This window comes from Anabrus simplex, chromosome 7 (genome assembly GCF_040414725.1).
Source record: "Anabrus simplex isolate iqAnaSimp1 chromosome 7, ASM4041472v1, whole genome shotgun sequence".
Classification (NCBI taxonomy): domain Eukaryota; kingdom Metazoa; phylum Arthropoda; class Insecta; order Orthoptera; family Tettigoniidae; genus Anabrus; species Anabrus simplex.
Genome location: NC_090271.1, coordinates 8,278,676 through 8,295,144, shown reverse-complemented (window position 1 = coordinate 8,295,144; position 16,469 = coordinate 8,278,676). Strand labels below are relative to the sequence as shown.

At 38.0% G+C, this 16,469-nt stretch overlaps 1 protein-coding gene across 2 annotated transcripts in view; it reads right to left on the bottom strand.

The window, feature by feature from the left end:
• Window positions 1-16,469, bottom strand: part of LOC136877206 (nuclear transcription factor Y subunit beta) — a 199,798-nt gene that overhangs the window by 135,474 nt on the left and 47,855 nt on the right. For both annotated transcript variants that reach the window (XR_010860742.2, XM_067151039.2), the window contains exon 3: window positions 8,243-8,394. Coding sequence is in view for 1 of the 2 variants with exons in the window: in XM_067151039.2 (XP_067007140.1) it covers window positions 8,243-8,394 (152 nt within the window). In the remaining variant the exon portion in view is untranslated. The remainder of the gene's footprint in view (window positions 1-8,242; window positions 8,395-16,469) is intronic.

The window sequence follows — 16,469 nt, the reverse complement described above, 5'->3', positions numbered from 1 at the left end:
GGGAAAGTGAGTCCATCACAGACACAATAAGAAAAAGAAGAATTGCCTTTTTTTGTCATATATTTCGACTAAGTGATAACAGAGTTTTAAAACAATTATTTAATTACTTTTGGAATAGTAAATCAAAAAACAATTGGTTTAAAGTTCAAAGTGATTTGGAGGAGTTGAATATTACCATGCAAACCATAGAAAACAGAGGCGAGAAAAGTATTTTGAAGAATAAATGCATCAGGCTTCCTCTAACCACTGTACAGAGGAAACAATATGTTATAACGGATGCGGAGAGGGCAGCCAGGTCAACCAGACTCAAGACTTTTTGGGAGAAGAAAAGGAAGACAAATTTGTTGTAGTCTAATTTAAGTGCTCCAATGTGGGCGTAAACTCTGTAAATAAAATAAATAAATTATTATTATTATTATATTTACATGATGAAAAATACCCAAATACAGCACCTGTATTTTATTATTTTGCTTTAGCCCTATTTTATGTCACCCGCATTTATCGTTTTTGCGCATCCATCGTAATTTTCCCCCTCCCCCTTGAAAAACGATGCATCGAGGTTTTACTGTATTAGCGTCATTCCATGGCTATGGACTAACACATAGATGACATTTTTACACATTCACTCATTTGTCTGCCACAAGGTATGAAAACAAGGATACAATAACCTATGACTCAATAAACTATACATTCTGCAATATATGTAGGTGGAGAGAAATTACCTGATTATGACATACTTAAATGTGAGAAGAAATAATTGGTTATGGACTTACCGGAAATGGACAGAACTATCGTAGCTATTATGGTAAATGAAAATTCCTCTTCTTCTCTGTATTATATTTTTGTATTTATTATGGAAAAAGAATCAGTAACATTAGTATTGCTCATACAATTCAAATTCCAATGCTAGCACATATTTTTTAAAAAATTTATACATCACAAAGAAAGTTACGGACTAACAATATCCACGTCAAAGAAAGAGCAGCCGCAGCAATAAAAGCCAACTACAACATTCAACAACCTTAACAAATATCATTGGGTACAGCAATGCTACTGTTCAGGACAGCCATATCACCAATAGCAACCTATGGGATTAGCATCACCTGGGAAAAACTCACACTCAGCGACCTGATGACAATAGAAAAAGTCGAGGCCAAGAGAATACTAGGCATTGGGAAGTCAGCCCCTTCAAGGTTAACATATGTTCTAACCAAGGAGGACTACACAGTTTTGTCTACCAAACACCAAGCCCTACGAGAATGCACGCCAAACTTTAAACGAGAAAAGGAATGCTATTTCGTCCGACTTCTATTCCACGGGCGCTGTAATGACGGAAGAGTGGAAGCAAGCAAATTACGAGCTACGGCAGGTAATTACACGTTATGCCACTCATGGATTTCACCACAGATTCTGCCAAACCAAAAACTTCCACCAGCCGAACGAAGACTGTATATGTAACCTGTGCAACGATCATTGTGAAAGATACCACGCACAAAACTGCAAAATGAGGACAACCTCAATAATAAGAATGGCATTAGCATAGTTGACCATCTGTACAAAAACTGTTTTTGCACATTGTGCGCTTTTCATTTAATAACAATAAATTATAGTTGCAGACTAATATTTTTGTCCATATTAACTGATCCTGAATGTACATTTTTTAGTTCTACAAGCCCTGGAAATGTGAATTGATATTTTTCAAATCACTCTCACTCACTCTGAGGCATTTGGAGTGTGAAGATGATACTGGACAAGGTGCTTCAGAAAGGCAGTAAAATACGTCACTAACGGGTGCACTATCAAGTGATTGACCCCAGATACTCTCTGTTCAGATGTTACAGATCCCTCCTCATTATTAACTGAAATGGCACGCCCAAGGAACCAATAGTTCAGTTTAGGCCAGTTTACCGCATACCATTTCTCACAAAGAACATCACAAACTCTCTCTGTTCATGAGGGTGGTACAACTTCTAGTTCACTTGAATATGGTCTGAATGAAAATGGTTTTCCCTCCTTATCTAATGTAATTGATATTTTCACTGACATTGGCTTCTGCTGTCGAATGCAGTGAACCTTGTGAATGTCTGGAATTTTTGGTGTATCTTTCCAAAAAGCATCCAGCTCTTCCTTTTTGTCAGCAGTGCTAATACCAGGAACAAAAGAAATGTGTATATCCTTTGATACAATGGTGGCACATTCTGCAAATGACTTTGCATCTACTGGAGCAAATTTGCCAGCATGGACACATTTCATTTGATCGTCCCACCTATACCATCTACCGCCCCCTTTCCGTGACTGGTCACAAAAAAAATGCCAGTTGATGGGAATAGGTGCAGATGATGCCTATGACAGTGTAAATCACTGTTTAAAGTGCTGCCCTGCACCATCAGAGAATATATTCTAGATTTGAATACTTGGTGCACTGGATTTGATATCTTTCATTATCAGTTCGTTGAATACAGCCACTGCATTATTTATTACAGTGTAAGTAGTCCGAAACTATTACATATGATTTGACAGCTTTGCCATCTGGAGTTTCATACCAGAAGCATGCTCTGTATAATATTACCTGGTCATGGGACCAGTGTGCACTCTGAATCTCATTTCTGTGAATTATTGAATAATTCTCACTAAAGTCGATCTGAAGAAGACCTACCCTATCAGACCTACTGTTAAGAAGCATCCTGAAATGGGCAGATTGTTTCTTTTTTATGTAGTGATGGAAGACAAACTTGACACAATTTCCCCAAATGCTACGATTAATCCTTAAGTGTTGCTTCCTCAATGCAGGTACGAACAGTTCTTCCATCCAAATCTTGTATCCACTGGAAGTACAGAACCTCTTCTGTCAGGATGTCTTCTTCACAAGTTGTCAATAAGTAGTCAACTTTCCCGTCCAATTTGCAGAGGATTCAAATATGGATTCAAACTGGCATCATTTTCCATCTGCCGGATTACAATCCTAGCTTCCTCCCGGTTCTTTTCGGGGACAGAATAAGGTTGTTCTCTATAAGGTGAGGTATACCTGACATTCAAGTGATACTGGAAATTTTCACTCACACCAGGCTTGTCATTGAAGACGTCTGAGTCGCCTCTGCCACCTGGGCGCTTCCTGGCCGTCGACTGGTCCCTCTTCATCGGGTCTACCCTCTTCGATAGGCAGAGCATCGCTTATATTGCCTTCGACATCAATTATAGGGGCATCTAGACCCTGGTACTTCATATCCTTACTATTTAGCAGCTGTAACTCTACAGAGTTAATACTGAAAAACTTCAAGGTGTTGGCAGGATAGTCAATAATGCCACCGTACTTAACCCAAAAAATCAGACCCCATAACAACGTTGTCTCATCTGCGTGATTACAAGAAATACGTGTTCAAAGTCGACACCTTTCATTTCAAATGGCAAGAATGCCTGTGTCTTACATTTGAGAGTTGAGCCACCGGCATTAAAAGTACGTCCTCTGCCTTCTTTAAATCATTAATCAATGTCTTGAGACTAATGAAGCTTGGGTGCCAGAATCGACTAAGGCAGTTAGGAAAGAGATGGCCTTTCGAATGGGAAACTGCGTTGTATCCTAGGATTTACAATTGTAGGATCTTCATCCAGTAGTTCGGTATCATCCAAGTGCCAATAGTTAATATTCATGATGCAAAAGATTTCTTCTCCACATCGGTTTTCAGGCAATCTTATTGCTGGGAAATTGAAGTTGTTTTCTTTAATCACGCCCTTTGATTCAAGATTTGGCTCGGATGTCTCATTCCGTCTACCAGTGTTTTCCTGGTAATCCTTCGTCTTGATTTCTATGCTGGATATAGTTACGAGTGTCCCTCCACCTTCTTTCAGTTTCGGCCCTTTGTGTACCTTGGTCTGGGTTAGTTGATTGAGTGGGCTTTTTCCAAGTTTCTACCCTCATATGGGCATCTTCTAAATCTTCGGAAACAAGATGGTGGATCTCTTCTCAGCTCCATTTCTTTGCGAGGTTCGGGGTTTGACCTCGGTTGCAATTTTATTTCCACATCATTATTCGTGACATCTTTCCGTTTATTAACCTTCGTTGGATTCTGCGTGTGTCCAATTTTTGCCAAATCATTTTTGTCACTTGTCTTTCACGAACTATACTGGGGTATGGTACACAAACTATACACTAACCAACACATGGATGTAAATAAAAATACATCTATACTGAACACTAATAAACCTATACCACACACGCCGAGCGAGGTAGCTTAACCACGTGGTGATGTAGACAATACAGCTGGCAGCCAGGTTTCGAGACTGTGTTCAAGCAATGTATGTATTGAATAGGAGGATACATTAAATTTTCCTTTGTAAAGTGAAAAGCGTCAATACGGAATGATTCTAATATTTTGCAACCGATATAAATCAATATGAATCGCAGCACGGGACTGGCTGGAGCAAGACTGAATGCATACAAACTTACTTCGCAAACTCAAAATCTACTAACCAACAAAAAACCTTCATCTTACAATGTGATGTCACTTTATTTTAAATCTTGTTCTGCATTCACAAAACTACACGATATTACAGGCTAATAGTCGTGCCTCAAAACTTCCGAACCCCTCCCATGAAAAATAGGTTAGAAACTCAACATGGAGCGGCCCAAATCTAGTTACAATTTTACACAAATTCTACTAAGCATTCATACAATGTTTCTTAGCTCAATTACAATCCTGAATATGGACTACAAGTATGCCATGCAACAGCTAAAAACTGAACAATAGTGTACCTGATAGATTGTTTCATTCAAATGTAGAGCAACAAAGTTTTATATCATCAAATACAGACAATGAACTTGATAATACTTCAACATAAGTGTTAACATCATTTTAAACAACTTTTATCACTGGATCCAGCATAGTTATGTCATTAGTAGACAAACACGGCTGACCATAAGATGTAATATAGTAAGCTAAGTACAAAATATGAAAACGTCGTATAAACTTACCTGTACCTCAAAAAATGCTTTATTAACTCAGCTATAAGTTTTAGTGTGGAACAGTGAACATTTTAAATCCAAGAACATAAGCGCAAGCCTGGCTTGGTTTCTCAAACTTTTTCGCTCCCACTCCCCTCCTAGCCATTCAATGTGAGAGTGTTTCTACAAAGGCAGACTTTCGTCCTGAATTTTCGACAAAGTGATTTCATCCTGTTTTGTAGCCTAAGAGGTCCACAACATTGCTATGTGCACTTATTGTTCGTTTCCATCTGTATCATTTGTTTTCATTTCTTTTCTTCTTAGGTCAACACAGTATTTAGATTCAATTATGTTTTGTATTAACCCCTGTTTTCACTGAATTTTATCGCAGCCAGTTGTTTATTGCTCCATATGACTTAAATGTTGTATATTGTGCTGTTTTTATTTCCGTCATGCCCCTTTCGATTTTTTTTCATTTGTTCCTTCATTATGTTTTTTGGCACATTTTTAGCTTGTATTATGTAAATTACTTCAACCCCCCCTTTTCACTGAAGATGGCTCAAACGAGTCAAAACATGTTTGAAGATGATTACTCCATCTAATGATGGAATTATATGATGTATTGAATTAGGAGGATACACTTAATTTTACCTTTGTAAAGTTTCTGCATTCAGTCAGGGTTTTTTATCTGTTTTTACATTTTACGAGGTAGTAACTATTATACACATTATTACTCAGTAAACACAGTAATCCGTTGGGTTGTAGAATTTTGTCTATATGCATATTTTGTTGTGAAAGCCATGTATTTATGTTAGAATATGTGCAGGCAATGTACAAAAATTGTTGCAGCAGTGTCGAGCCACACGGAGAGAAGAGAGTGCATTTGTAATTAAATTGGACTATGACAAGGAAATGTGCTGTCACGTATTATACTTGCATGGAATAAAGTCCATTGTTAAAGCCTGTATTGTCATCTCAATAAAAATATTCTGGAAGGCTTTGAGAAAAATACCACCCTTACAATACTCTAAATTGTTCATAACATTAAAGTTAATGGCATGTGTTTCTTCTCCTATCTTGACATATTCATATTTTAAAATTAGGTACAAAAACATTAAAATGTTCTTTCCATATAAACATATGTACACGATTATCAATAAGTCTTTGGTAATAGATTAATCATAAGAACAAACAGGTAAGCCTGCATTTAAGATTTAAATTGATTCGTAACATTAGAATGTTTTTTTCCTCAATTAAGTGTAAAACATTATTTCATTTTGAATTTTGAAGTCCTTTGATAGATAGATTAAATCTTGCTATATCGTAATTTCTCGCTTTTTACAGTTTGTGGATTTTGCACTATGTACAGAGTTTTGTTGAAATACGTTTTATTCACAGCATTGTTTTGCCTCTTGTACAATACATAACAAAATATGAATGAAAAACATACATCAAAACAAACTAACCTTTTCCGGGTAGAATATTGTTTGTAAGAGAACTAAATTGTGAAATTCTAAGCTCATAAACGTTTTGACAAAGACCTTTTGTATAAATAAATCAAACGAGTGTCAACTGGTATCTCGTCACATTACCTTTTGCTTGTATCACAGCAACGCATCTCGCAAACAATTAGAGATCTAATTTTGTCTTTAGGGATGTTTGCCCATTCAGATTTCAAACTACTTTACTTTATTTGTATGTGATCTTGTCCTTAAACATGTGTCCAGCAGCTCCCACAGGTGTTCTATTCGATTTAAATCTTGACTGTGACTTGGATATGGCAAAATTTTTATCTTTGAACTGGGTATTGTGTGTGCTTAAAAATTTAAACATCTTATTGTTCTGGTACAAACTTTCAAAATTGCACAATGTTCTTTTATACATTTTCTTTTACATCACACCAACACTGATAGGTCTTATGACGATGATGGGATAGGAAAGGGCTAGGAGTGGGAAGAGTGGCCGAGGCCTTAATTAGGTTTCAGTCCCAGCATTTGCCCATTCCATAACAAACAGGTTTTCGTGCTGGCAAATCATGCTGTAGCCAGATCTTGAATCTCACCCAATACATAGAGGATGGTTTTGAGTGTGGTGAGTTAACTGGAGTCACCTTTGTTGACTTAACAGTTGCAATACGACACTGTGAATCATAGGAAGCTATTGAAGAAAGTGTATGACCTTACCAAGTAACACCAACTAAGATCCCTTATCAGCACCTTCCTTCAGAACAAAAGATTTGAAGTATCGCTACAGGGTACAAAGAGTAGATTGCATACCGAGAAGAATGGTCTCCCCCAAGGTAGCCTCCAGCGCTGTACAACATCTACATAAATGATGAGCCAACTGCAGCAAGCACCAGGCTCTTCATCTATGCCAATGTCACAGCGGTAGCTGCTGAAGGATCCTCCTTTGAAGAAGTAGAAGGAAAGCTGACTTCAGCGATGGATGACCTCTCCAAGTACTATGATGCCAACCATCTGAAGCCGAACCCTAGTAAAACACAAGCGTGTGCATTTCATCTATGAAACAAGGAAGCGCGACGACAATTGAGCATCACATGGCGAGGGGAACGACAAACATTGCTCAAAACCAGTTTATCTAGGTGTCACATAACATACAGGCAGCAATGTGTGAACACGAAACAGAAGGTCAATACTCGCAATGGCATACTTAAGAAGCTGATCGGCAGCACCTGGGGAGCCAGACCGCGTTTGCGCTGTGTGTGTGTATGCCGCTCCTGTGTGGAACGCTTCAGTACGCCAAGCAGGTTTATACTGCAAGGATAATCTCGGGATGCCCGACTGTTGGAACATCTGAAGGAGAATGACCATCGACATCCACTCCATGGTCACCAAGCTAGGACTCTGCCGCTGGAAGGAACACCAGAGACAGATGGAGGAGCTCACTGCCCATAGACACATAACCAAAGGAGGTATGGAGGTCCCTCAACTGCTGAAGTGTGGACGTCCCTTGATGCTAGAACCTGAAGAAACGGGGCATCTTTCCAGCAAACGTAGACACCTCGTGTGAATGTGGTGCTGAACAAGACCCAAGCCACCCACTTATCTGTCCCCTCCTGGACAACCCATGCACATCACAAGGTGTTTTGAGAGGAAACAACAAGCAATCACAGCTGCAGTTTTTTGGAAATGCTGACCAGACATGGAAATGGACGAATGATCAGCAATAAATACGCGATTGGTTAACATGCAATAAAAATGTCAAATTTCCTATAACACCGAAACCACATTTAAAAAACTGAGTTTACTTTTCATAGGTCTCTAGATACACAAGAAGCAGTACCTTTCCAGAATCTGGGATTGCCTTCTTCATTATTTTGGCCACATTAGCAATTGGAAGAAATCGATCTTGTTCTCTAATGAGAGTGCTATGCTTGTCTGTTTCATGGCACGAGTCATCTGTGTTTTCAGCAGCCAAATTTGGGTCGCCGTCGTCTGCAAAACAAAAACAAAATAACCACCACAACAAAACAAACAAAAGCGAAATTCATGAACTTTAACGCACAAGATATTATTTCCATTTTAATGGACCGGTCAATGAGTCACATTTTACACCTTCTGAAAGGGAAACTGGCAAATGCTGGGTAACAAGTGTAAGATATAATTCAGTTAGTCAATACTTCCATTATTAAGTCAAAACTGTGAAGGAAGGTGAAGTGTAAAGAGGTGATTTATAAGATGTACAACTGCCCTATACTGGAGACCTAGACACTGACAAAAACAGAACAAAATAAAATCCAGTCCAGTGAAATGATTCTATGAAGTATGATGGGAAAGAGAAGAAAGGTCGGAGTAAAATGTAAGGATATCAGGAAGGAAATCGGAGTGGTAATATATATATAATAATAATAATAATAATAATAATAATAATAATATATATATATATATATATACTTTTTTACAAGTTTCTTTACGTTGCACCAGCACAGACAGGTCTTATGGTGACGACAGGATAGGAAAGGCCTAGGAGTAGGAAGGAAATGGCAGTAGCCTTAATTAGGGTACGTCCCCAGCATATGCCTGGTGTGAAAATGGGAAACCACGGAAAACTATCTTCATGGCTGGCGACAGTGAGGCTCAAACCCACTATCTCCCAGATGCAAGCTCACAGCTGCTGACCCCTAATCGTATGACCAACTCACCTGGTCGGAGTGGTAAAGCTTTACAACAGAATGGAGAAGGATAACCTTAGATGGTTTAGACAGGTTAACCCGCGAGTAGTCGCTATATGAGATTTTCTCTCACATTATTTTTTATTGTGATATTACTTCAGAGTGATGAAAGGGAGGTGACTGTTCCCTTTTCTAGGTGAGTTTATAACTGTCGTAAGTAGAGCGATTCACACTTGAAGGGTAAGCACCCCCTCCTCTAGTCAGAACAAAGGTTCCTATATGTCTGTGCGCATTGCGTGAGAGTTTCTCTCATCGCACGACTAATGATGTTGGTGTTATGTTGAAGTGGAGCGGGAAAATTACTCCTGTTATATATACATTAGTATTTGACTTAGGTCGTGCGCGAAATGTTCTGCATTTGCAGTTACTGATAAATGTGTCTTCAAAAATGTTGAGTCGAGGAAGAATGCTAGTTGAATTAGCGCTGTTACAAAATCCAGGTAACTCACATGCTGAGAAAAGACCTAATGTACTTCATTCTTGTTTTTGTATTGCGACTGTCATAAAGTCTTATATTTTCAATATTATGAATATTACGTACTGACATGTGATTGAATTTAAATCTAATTTCCAATATTGTTATTTTCAGAAATTAATACATGGCGACAGGAATCCTATCCTGACTGCGGGGAAAGCGCTCAAGAGTAAAACCACAGATGTCATTACGCAACGAGACCCTGTATTATGAGCACTTCTTGTTTTAGAAAATGTTATTGTGTTCAGAAACCTTGACGTAAATATTACTAGATATAATGCATGTGTGAGATTTTTTACAACTTCAGGACAGAAGTTATTTTTATGCACATTGCATATGTTATTTTAAGTAGTAATTTGTGTCTTTAATAAACACCTAATCATTTCATTTTTATCTAAAATATATAAGGTAGAACTTGTATTTCATTTCAGTAGTAAATATCAGCCTTGACAAAAGTGTGAAAAATGTCATATTTATTTTAATGTGAGAGAAAGTCTCACACGCGACCACTCACGTTACATTTCGGCTAGCGACCACTTGCGGGTTAAGAGGGTGGAAGGGGAAAGGATTCTGAAGCAGATGATGGAGACCTGGAGAGGAGCAGGGAGGGCAAGAGGGAGACCCAAACTAAGGTGACTGAAAACAATGAAGAATAATATATCGGAAAAAACTTGGATTGGAACAGAGTTAAGGAGGAACAATGGAGGTCAGATAGAGGAAGATGGAAAAGTGCCATAAACTAGTGATGTGGCGAGTCAAATAATTAAACTAGTTTAACTTGAGTCAAACATGTATTGGAGTCAACTCGAGTGACTTTCTGTTGTAACTCGAGTAAAGAAATCGACAGACATCCAGATGAATCATGGCCGACTGCGATAAGACCTCACTCGCTGACGCACTCCCGAGTCATTTGCGTCAGTGACACAAACTCGCCCGGATCATCCCAAGTGAGATCGAGTGCTTTCTGTTCACTGACTGATTGATTTTGAATATGGTAAATGCTAGGAAAAGAAATCAAGTTCAACAATTGAGTGTTCATTCAATTATAAAAATAACAGTTGTTTACTTTTGCATCCCATCTCATTCACAAGACATAGCGATGTTTCCGAATACGAGTTACTGGAGATGATGAAGTATTCGACTCATCATTTACTACATGAGGTCAAAGATACAAAATGTCTCGAACAGCCCCAAGTTCGGCTGAATGCTTTATGTTCTTTGATAAATTCCTAACCTAAGCAAGAAACCAGTTACAGTATTAACTTTATTTTTACAAATTATTAAGCCTTTTGCCTTTAACTTTAGTGTAATGTGCTACAAAATAAGTTTTTTTTACAAAGGGTTGAGACTATTAGTTGGTTTACGTTTGAAAAGAACTCAGTATTTCATTTCCTTATGTTTTCTTCACCTGCCAGCCAGTGTTAATTTAACAAGTATGTGATTTCTGGTAAAAATACATTACCGTGCTACTACAAATCAATTGTCTTCATTTTCATGCCTCAAATGTGCAACCCGCACAGTCAGAACATAGATTCATGTAAACTCTGCACACACAGAAAGCACTCAGGTTCCCTGACTCGCCTCTTTTACGAGACATATTATAACAATGGCCTTGGCGCCTCGCCTCGCTCTCCCTGCCCAATTCGTCAACTCGAGTTTCCTTACTCGCTTCTTTCACCAGATATTGCAATTGTCTCTTTCTACCTGCCCTGCCCAGTTGTGTTTCCTAATACGAGTGACTCGAGTTGACGAAGTATTCGACTCGTCACAAAGTTACATGTAACTAATCTCATGATTAGACCCGTATTGAATTTGCTATAATATGCTTACAACATAGTGATTTTTTATTCCACCTTTTCAATACAATTGGTTTTATGTTGTTAGATCATAATGCTACAACACTATTTTATAGGGACATGTTTCGCTTGAATTTCAAGCATCCTCAGCCTATATAATCATCTCAAGGTTAAGACCTGTCGTATTTGATTTGCTTTGACAAACTTGTGCTTAATTATAATTCTAAAATTAAGTAATAAAATATATAGACAGAGGAATTTATGAACACATTAATAGTTTAACAATATGAATGACTATACTAAAATTGGAATAACCGTTAATACTGAAGACATTGACGTCCAAAACACAGTATCTTCAAATGTTGAAAATTTGGCTAAAATTGTTTTCTCAAAATTCTAGTTTATTAAAAACAATTGTAATTCCACTTCTATGTTAAAATTTGAGTCGTAATTATTGTTAAAACCTATAGGTGTCTGAAGATTAAAATCGTGGATACGTTGGAATTCAGCTTCAGGTTTTAATTTTGAGGCTTGCTACTGTAATTTAATAGTTTTGAACAGTTTACTGTTCAAAACTATTAAGCTGTTCTATACAGCTTTACCATATGTATAACATACGTATAACAGATAACGGTCACCATAATGTAATAAAGTCCACAAGGTTTTGTAGTAGCAGTCAAAGGGACGCACCATCATTCAAATATTATGAAAGAAACAAATCAACTCCTCAAGATTTTGGATTGACGTCCCTTCCGACTAAAACCCTCATAAATACAAACTACTACCATTGGAAAATCTGATCGTAAAAACAAGACTAGTTCGATGAAACTACCTAATTCAACATTTTGCTGTTCAAAACTATTAAATTACAGTAGCAAGCCTCAAAATTAAAACCTGAAGCTGAATTGCAACGTATCCAAGATTTTAATCTTCAGACACCTATAAGTTTTAACAATAATTACGACTCAAATTTTAACACAGAAGTCAAATTACAATTGTTTTTAATAAACTAGAACTTTGAGAAAACAATTTTAGCCAAATTTTCAACATTTGAAGATACTGTGTTTTGGACGTCAATGTCTTCAGTATTAACGGTTATTCCAATTTTAGTATAGTCATTCATATTGTTAAACTATTAATGTGTTCATAAATTTCTCTGTTTATATATTTTATTACTTAATTTTAGAATTATAATTAAGCACAAGTTTGTCAAAGCAAATCAAATACGACAGGTCTTAACCTTGAGATGATTATATAGACTGAGGATGCTTGAAATTCAAGTGAAACATGTCCCTATAAAATAGTGTTGTAGCATTATGATCTAACAACATAAAACCAATTGTATTGAAAAGGTGGAATAAAAAATCACAATACTGTAAGCATGTAATCGTCACAAAGTTATCACAAACATCCCAACCTGCAGAGCTGGATGATTATGATGATATCAAATATTCTTTCCTAAAATACTGGGTTGCTACCCACACTCTTGTAACCACTGAACTGGAACAAGGCCCTCTAGTCACATTATTGATTCGAAGTTATGAGGACAGATCAAATATAAACCAGAATGTTTATTTTACATTTTAGGGATTCAGTTGAGAGGTGGAGAAGCAACATGTCACCCTTCTACATAATCTCCTAATCTAATAACACATTGTTCCCACTGAATTCATAGTGCCAAAAAAAAAAAAATTCTTGAAGAATTCTATCACATATGTAATTGTACATCCTGTACGTGATAAATATATCATTAATAAAAAAAGGACATATTTGCAACCAATTGCACACTCCTGCATTATCGTGAATTTGTTGTCCCCCAAAACCACTTTTAATGATCCAAACAAATCATAATCGCAGACTAATAAATATAATCTTGGTTACAAGGAGGGGTGTCCAGTTTATCGCATGTTAACCCTAAACTTGTAAATCCAGCATTTTGGTATTAATATTATTAATTAGTGGAATATGTACTAGGAAACAGGTGTAATAAACAGAAATATAGTGAAAAGTTAACCATTTTTATTTTTTAGGCACTTTTTGAGTAGTATCTTACAAGATACATTGCCAAGAATAGCAAACTAGGAGAAGTAACTTCAGTTTCAGACCAAATGAAATATTTATTTATTTATTTATTTATTCACGAAGCACAAGATACAGCTACACTGAGCAAATTTCACTTGCACTGTCAACAGACTATTTAACAAACGTAAACTTTCATAATAAAATATAACAAACATAACAAAATATAACAAGATCAGGTACACAGCCTACTAATAACAACTGTCCAGATCGAAGACCATGAGAATGTCCATGTTCATAGCCAAGTCGTCGTGGGTCAAGATGACGGTATAATCCCTTCACATCAACTTATCTTTAAGAGACTATTTACACCCCTCTCGAATATGCTTTTATTTGATGCTATATCAAGCTCTTGTCTCCTATTAATATTGTTAAAGTGTTGGGAGGCGGATTAGGAAAGATCGTTGAAGTATTGAGTGCTGAGTGTGGGGAATGTGGAGAAGTCTTTGGTTCTGGTGGAGCGGAAAGGAACACGGAGAGAGAAGAACGAGACAAGATGTTCGGAGCGGTAATGCCCATTTAAGATCCCGAGGAAGAAACTCGGGTCAGCTACCTGTCGCCTCATGTGCAGCGGTGACATATTAATTGCCATTAATACCTGCTGCGAAGACAGATTTCTGAGCTTGGGGTTTCTGTTCCTTACAATTGCGGCAAAGAAGGACACTGCTTTGTCTTACTGCTTGTATTGGAGGGGGAGGCTGTTGTCCAAATCGGAGAGCAGCAGTTTAAGAGAGGTTGAATGATCGAGAGGAAGAAGTGACGGAGAGCAATGGGGTTAGAAATTTCTGCGAAGCGATAGAGAAAGCCTAGTAATTTCATAGCCTTGGTTGTATATGTTTCTATGTGGGTCTTAAATTGTAATTTTGTATCGAATATTACACCTAGGTCACGCTGTTGCGTAACTACGGTGATGGGCTTGTCGAGTAGGTAATATGATCTCGGTAGGGGAGATTTACGTAGTGTTATGGTCGTGTGGCTGCATTTTTGTGGATTGGGGATAAGTTTCCAAGTACGGCACCAGTTCGAGAGGGCATTAAGTGAGGACTGTAGCAAGCTGCATCTGCTGGATTCCTGACCTCCCTAAATATCTTGCAGTCGTTAGCAAAGAGTACGGTATTCGCTGGTTCGTTGAGTTCGGACGGCAGATCGTCCATAAACAAACAAAACAGCAAGTGGCCAAGAGTACTGCCTTGTGGGACACCGGAGGTGACTGGTAACCATGAGGATGAATTTCCTGATATTACCACTCTCTGCCAACGGTTATGTAGGAAGCCAGCAAGAAGGGTCAGAAGACTGCCATTCTCTATTTGGTAAATAGCTCTGTTGCCTCTTTATTTTCCTAACTCTTTCCTTTAAATCATTAGAAACATACTCTAACCAACATCGTCTAGGTCACCCCATATTTCTATTACCCACCATGACCGGATAACCTATTCTCCTCCATTTGCCTCACATGACCCCACCACTGAAGCCGGTTTATACTTGCAGCCTCATCCACTCACTTCATTCCTAAATGAGCCTTTATCTCCTCATTTTGGGCACCCTCCAGCCATTGTTCCCACCTACTTGTACCAACGATCATTCTCGCTACTTTCATGTCTGTTACTTCCAACTTATTCATAAGATATCCTGAGTTCACCCAGCTTTCGCTACCATAAAGCAAAGTTGGTCTGAAAACAGACCGATGTAAAGATAGTTTTATCCAGGTGCTGACTTCCCTCTTACAGAATACTGTTGATCACAACTGTGAGCTCACTGCATTAGCTTTACTGCACCTTGATTCAATCTCACTTACTATACTACCATCCTGGGAGAATACACATCCTAAATACTTGAAATTATCTGCCTGTTCCAGGTTTGTATCTCCGATCTTACATTTAATTCTCTTAGCTTTGTTCCCTACTAACATTTAATTTAGTATTGGAAAGGCTAATTTTCATATCATACTCATAGCATCTATTTTTAAGTTCCAAGGCTTTGGGCAACATCTGCTAAATTAAGATCTTTTCATTGGCATAGGCCAGACTGCTTACTATATTTCCTCATTCTTGAATCCCTCCCTATCACTTTATATCTTTCAGCAGATGATTCATGTAAATTATGAACAACAAAGATGAAAGATTACAGCCGTCTTAACCCCTGTATCTCGAGCAAAGAACTTATTCTACCATAAATTCTCACTGCAGCCCAATTGTTAATACAAATGCCTTTGACAGCTTTTAATAATCTACCCTTAATTCCATAATCCCTCAGTATGGATAACGTCTCTTCCCTTGGTATCCCCCTGTGAGTGGTGCGGTAGAATAACATCCACGGTATCCCCTGCCTGTCGTAAGAGGCAACTGAAAGGGACCCCAGAGGTTCTGAACTTGGGAGTGTGGGTTGGTGACAACGGGGCCCTTAGCTGAGTCCTGGCATTGCTTCCACTTGTGATGATTGATTGATGCTTGTTGTTTAAAGGGGCCTAACATCTAGGTCATCGGCCTCTAATGGTATGAAATGAGACAAAATGAAATGACAAATTAAAAACTCAAAATTCTCCACTGACCATAATTCAAAACGTGAGACAGATTGATGGATGGATGGACGGATATGAATTTAAAACGATCAGTGGAACTGACCCACAGTGCCTCACACGCACAGAAGCTGGCGTAAAACAATAGTATTACTGACCAAGGGACTGCTTCTATAGCACAAGACTGAATCGATGATGCTTGTAGTCGAAAGGAGTCCACAATCCAAGTCATCGGCCCCTCATAATGGCACTTATCGCTAGAAAAGTAGAACCATGGTATCTGCCATGTTACGGTACTAATTACGAGTAGTGTAGACTCGCGGTATTCCACACATTATGGTACTACTCACAGGTAATGAAATTCGCACATGTATTACAGACCTACTGTGTTTCGCACACTGTGGTGCCATTGACAGGCAATGCAAACCTATGGTGTTCATCACCTAAGTGTACTAACCACAGGGACTTGTACT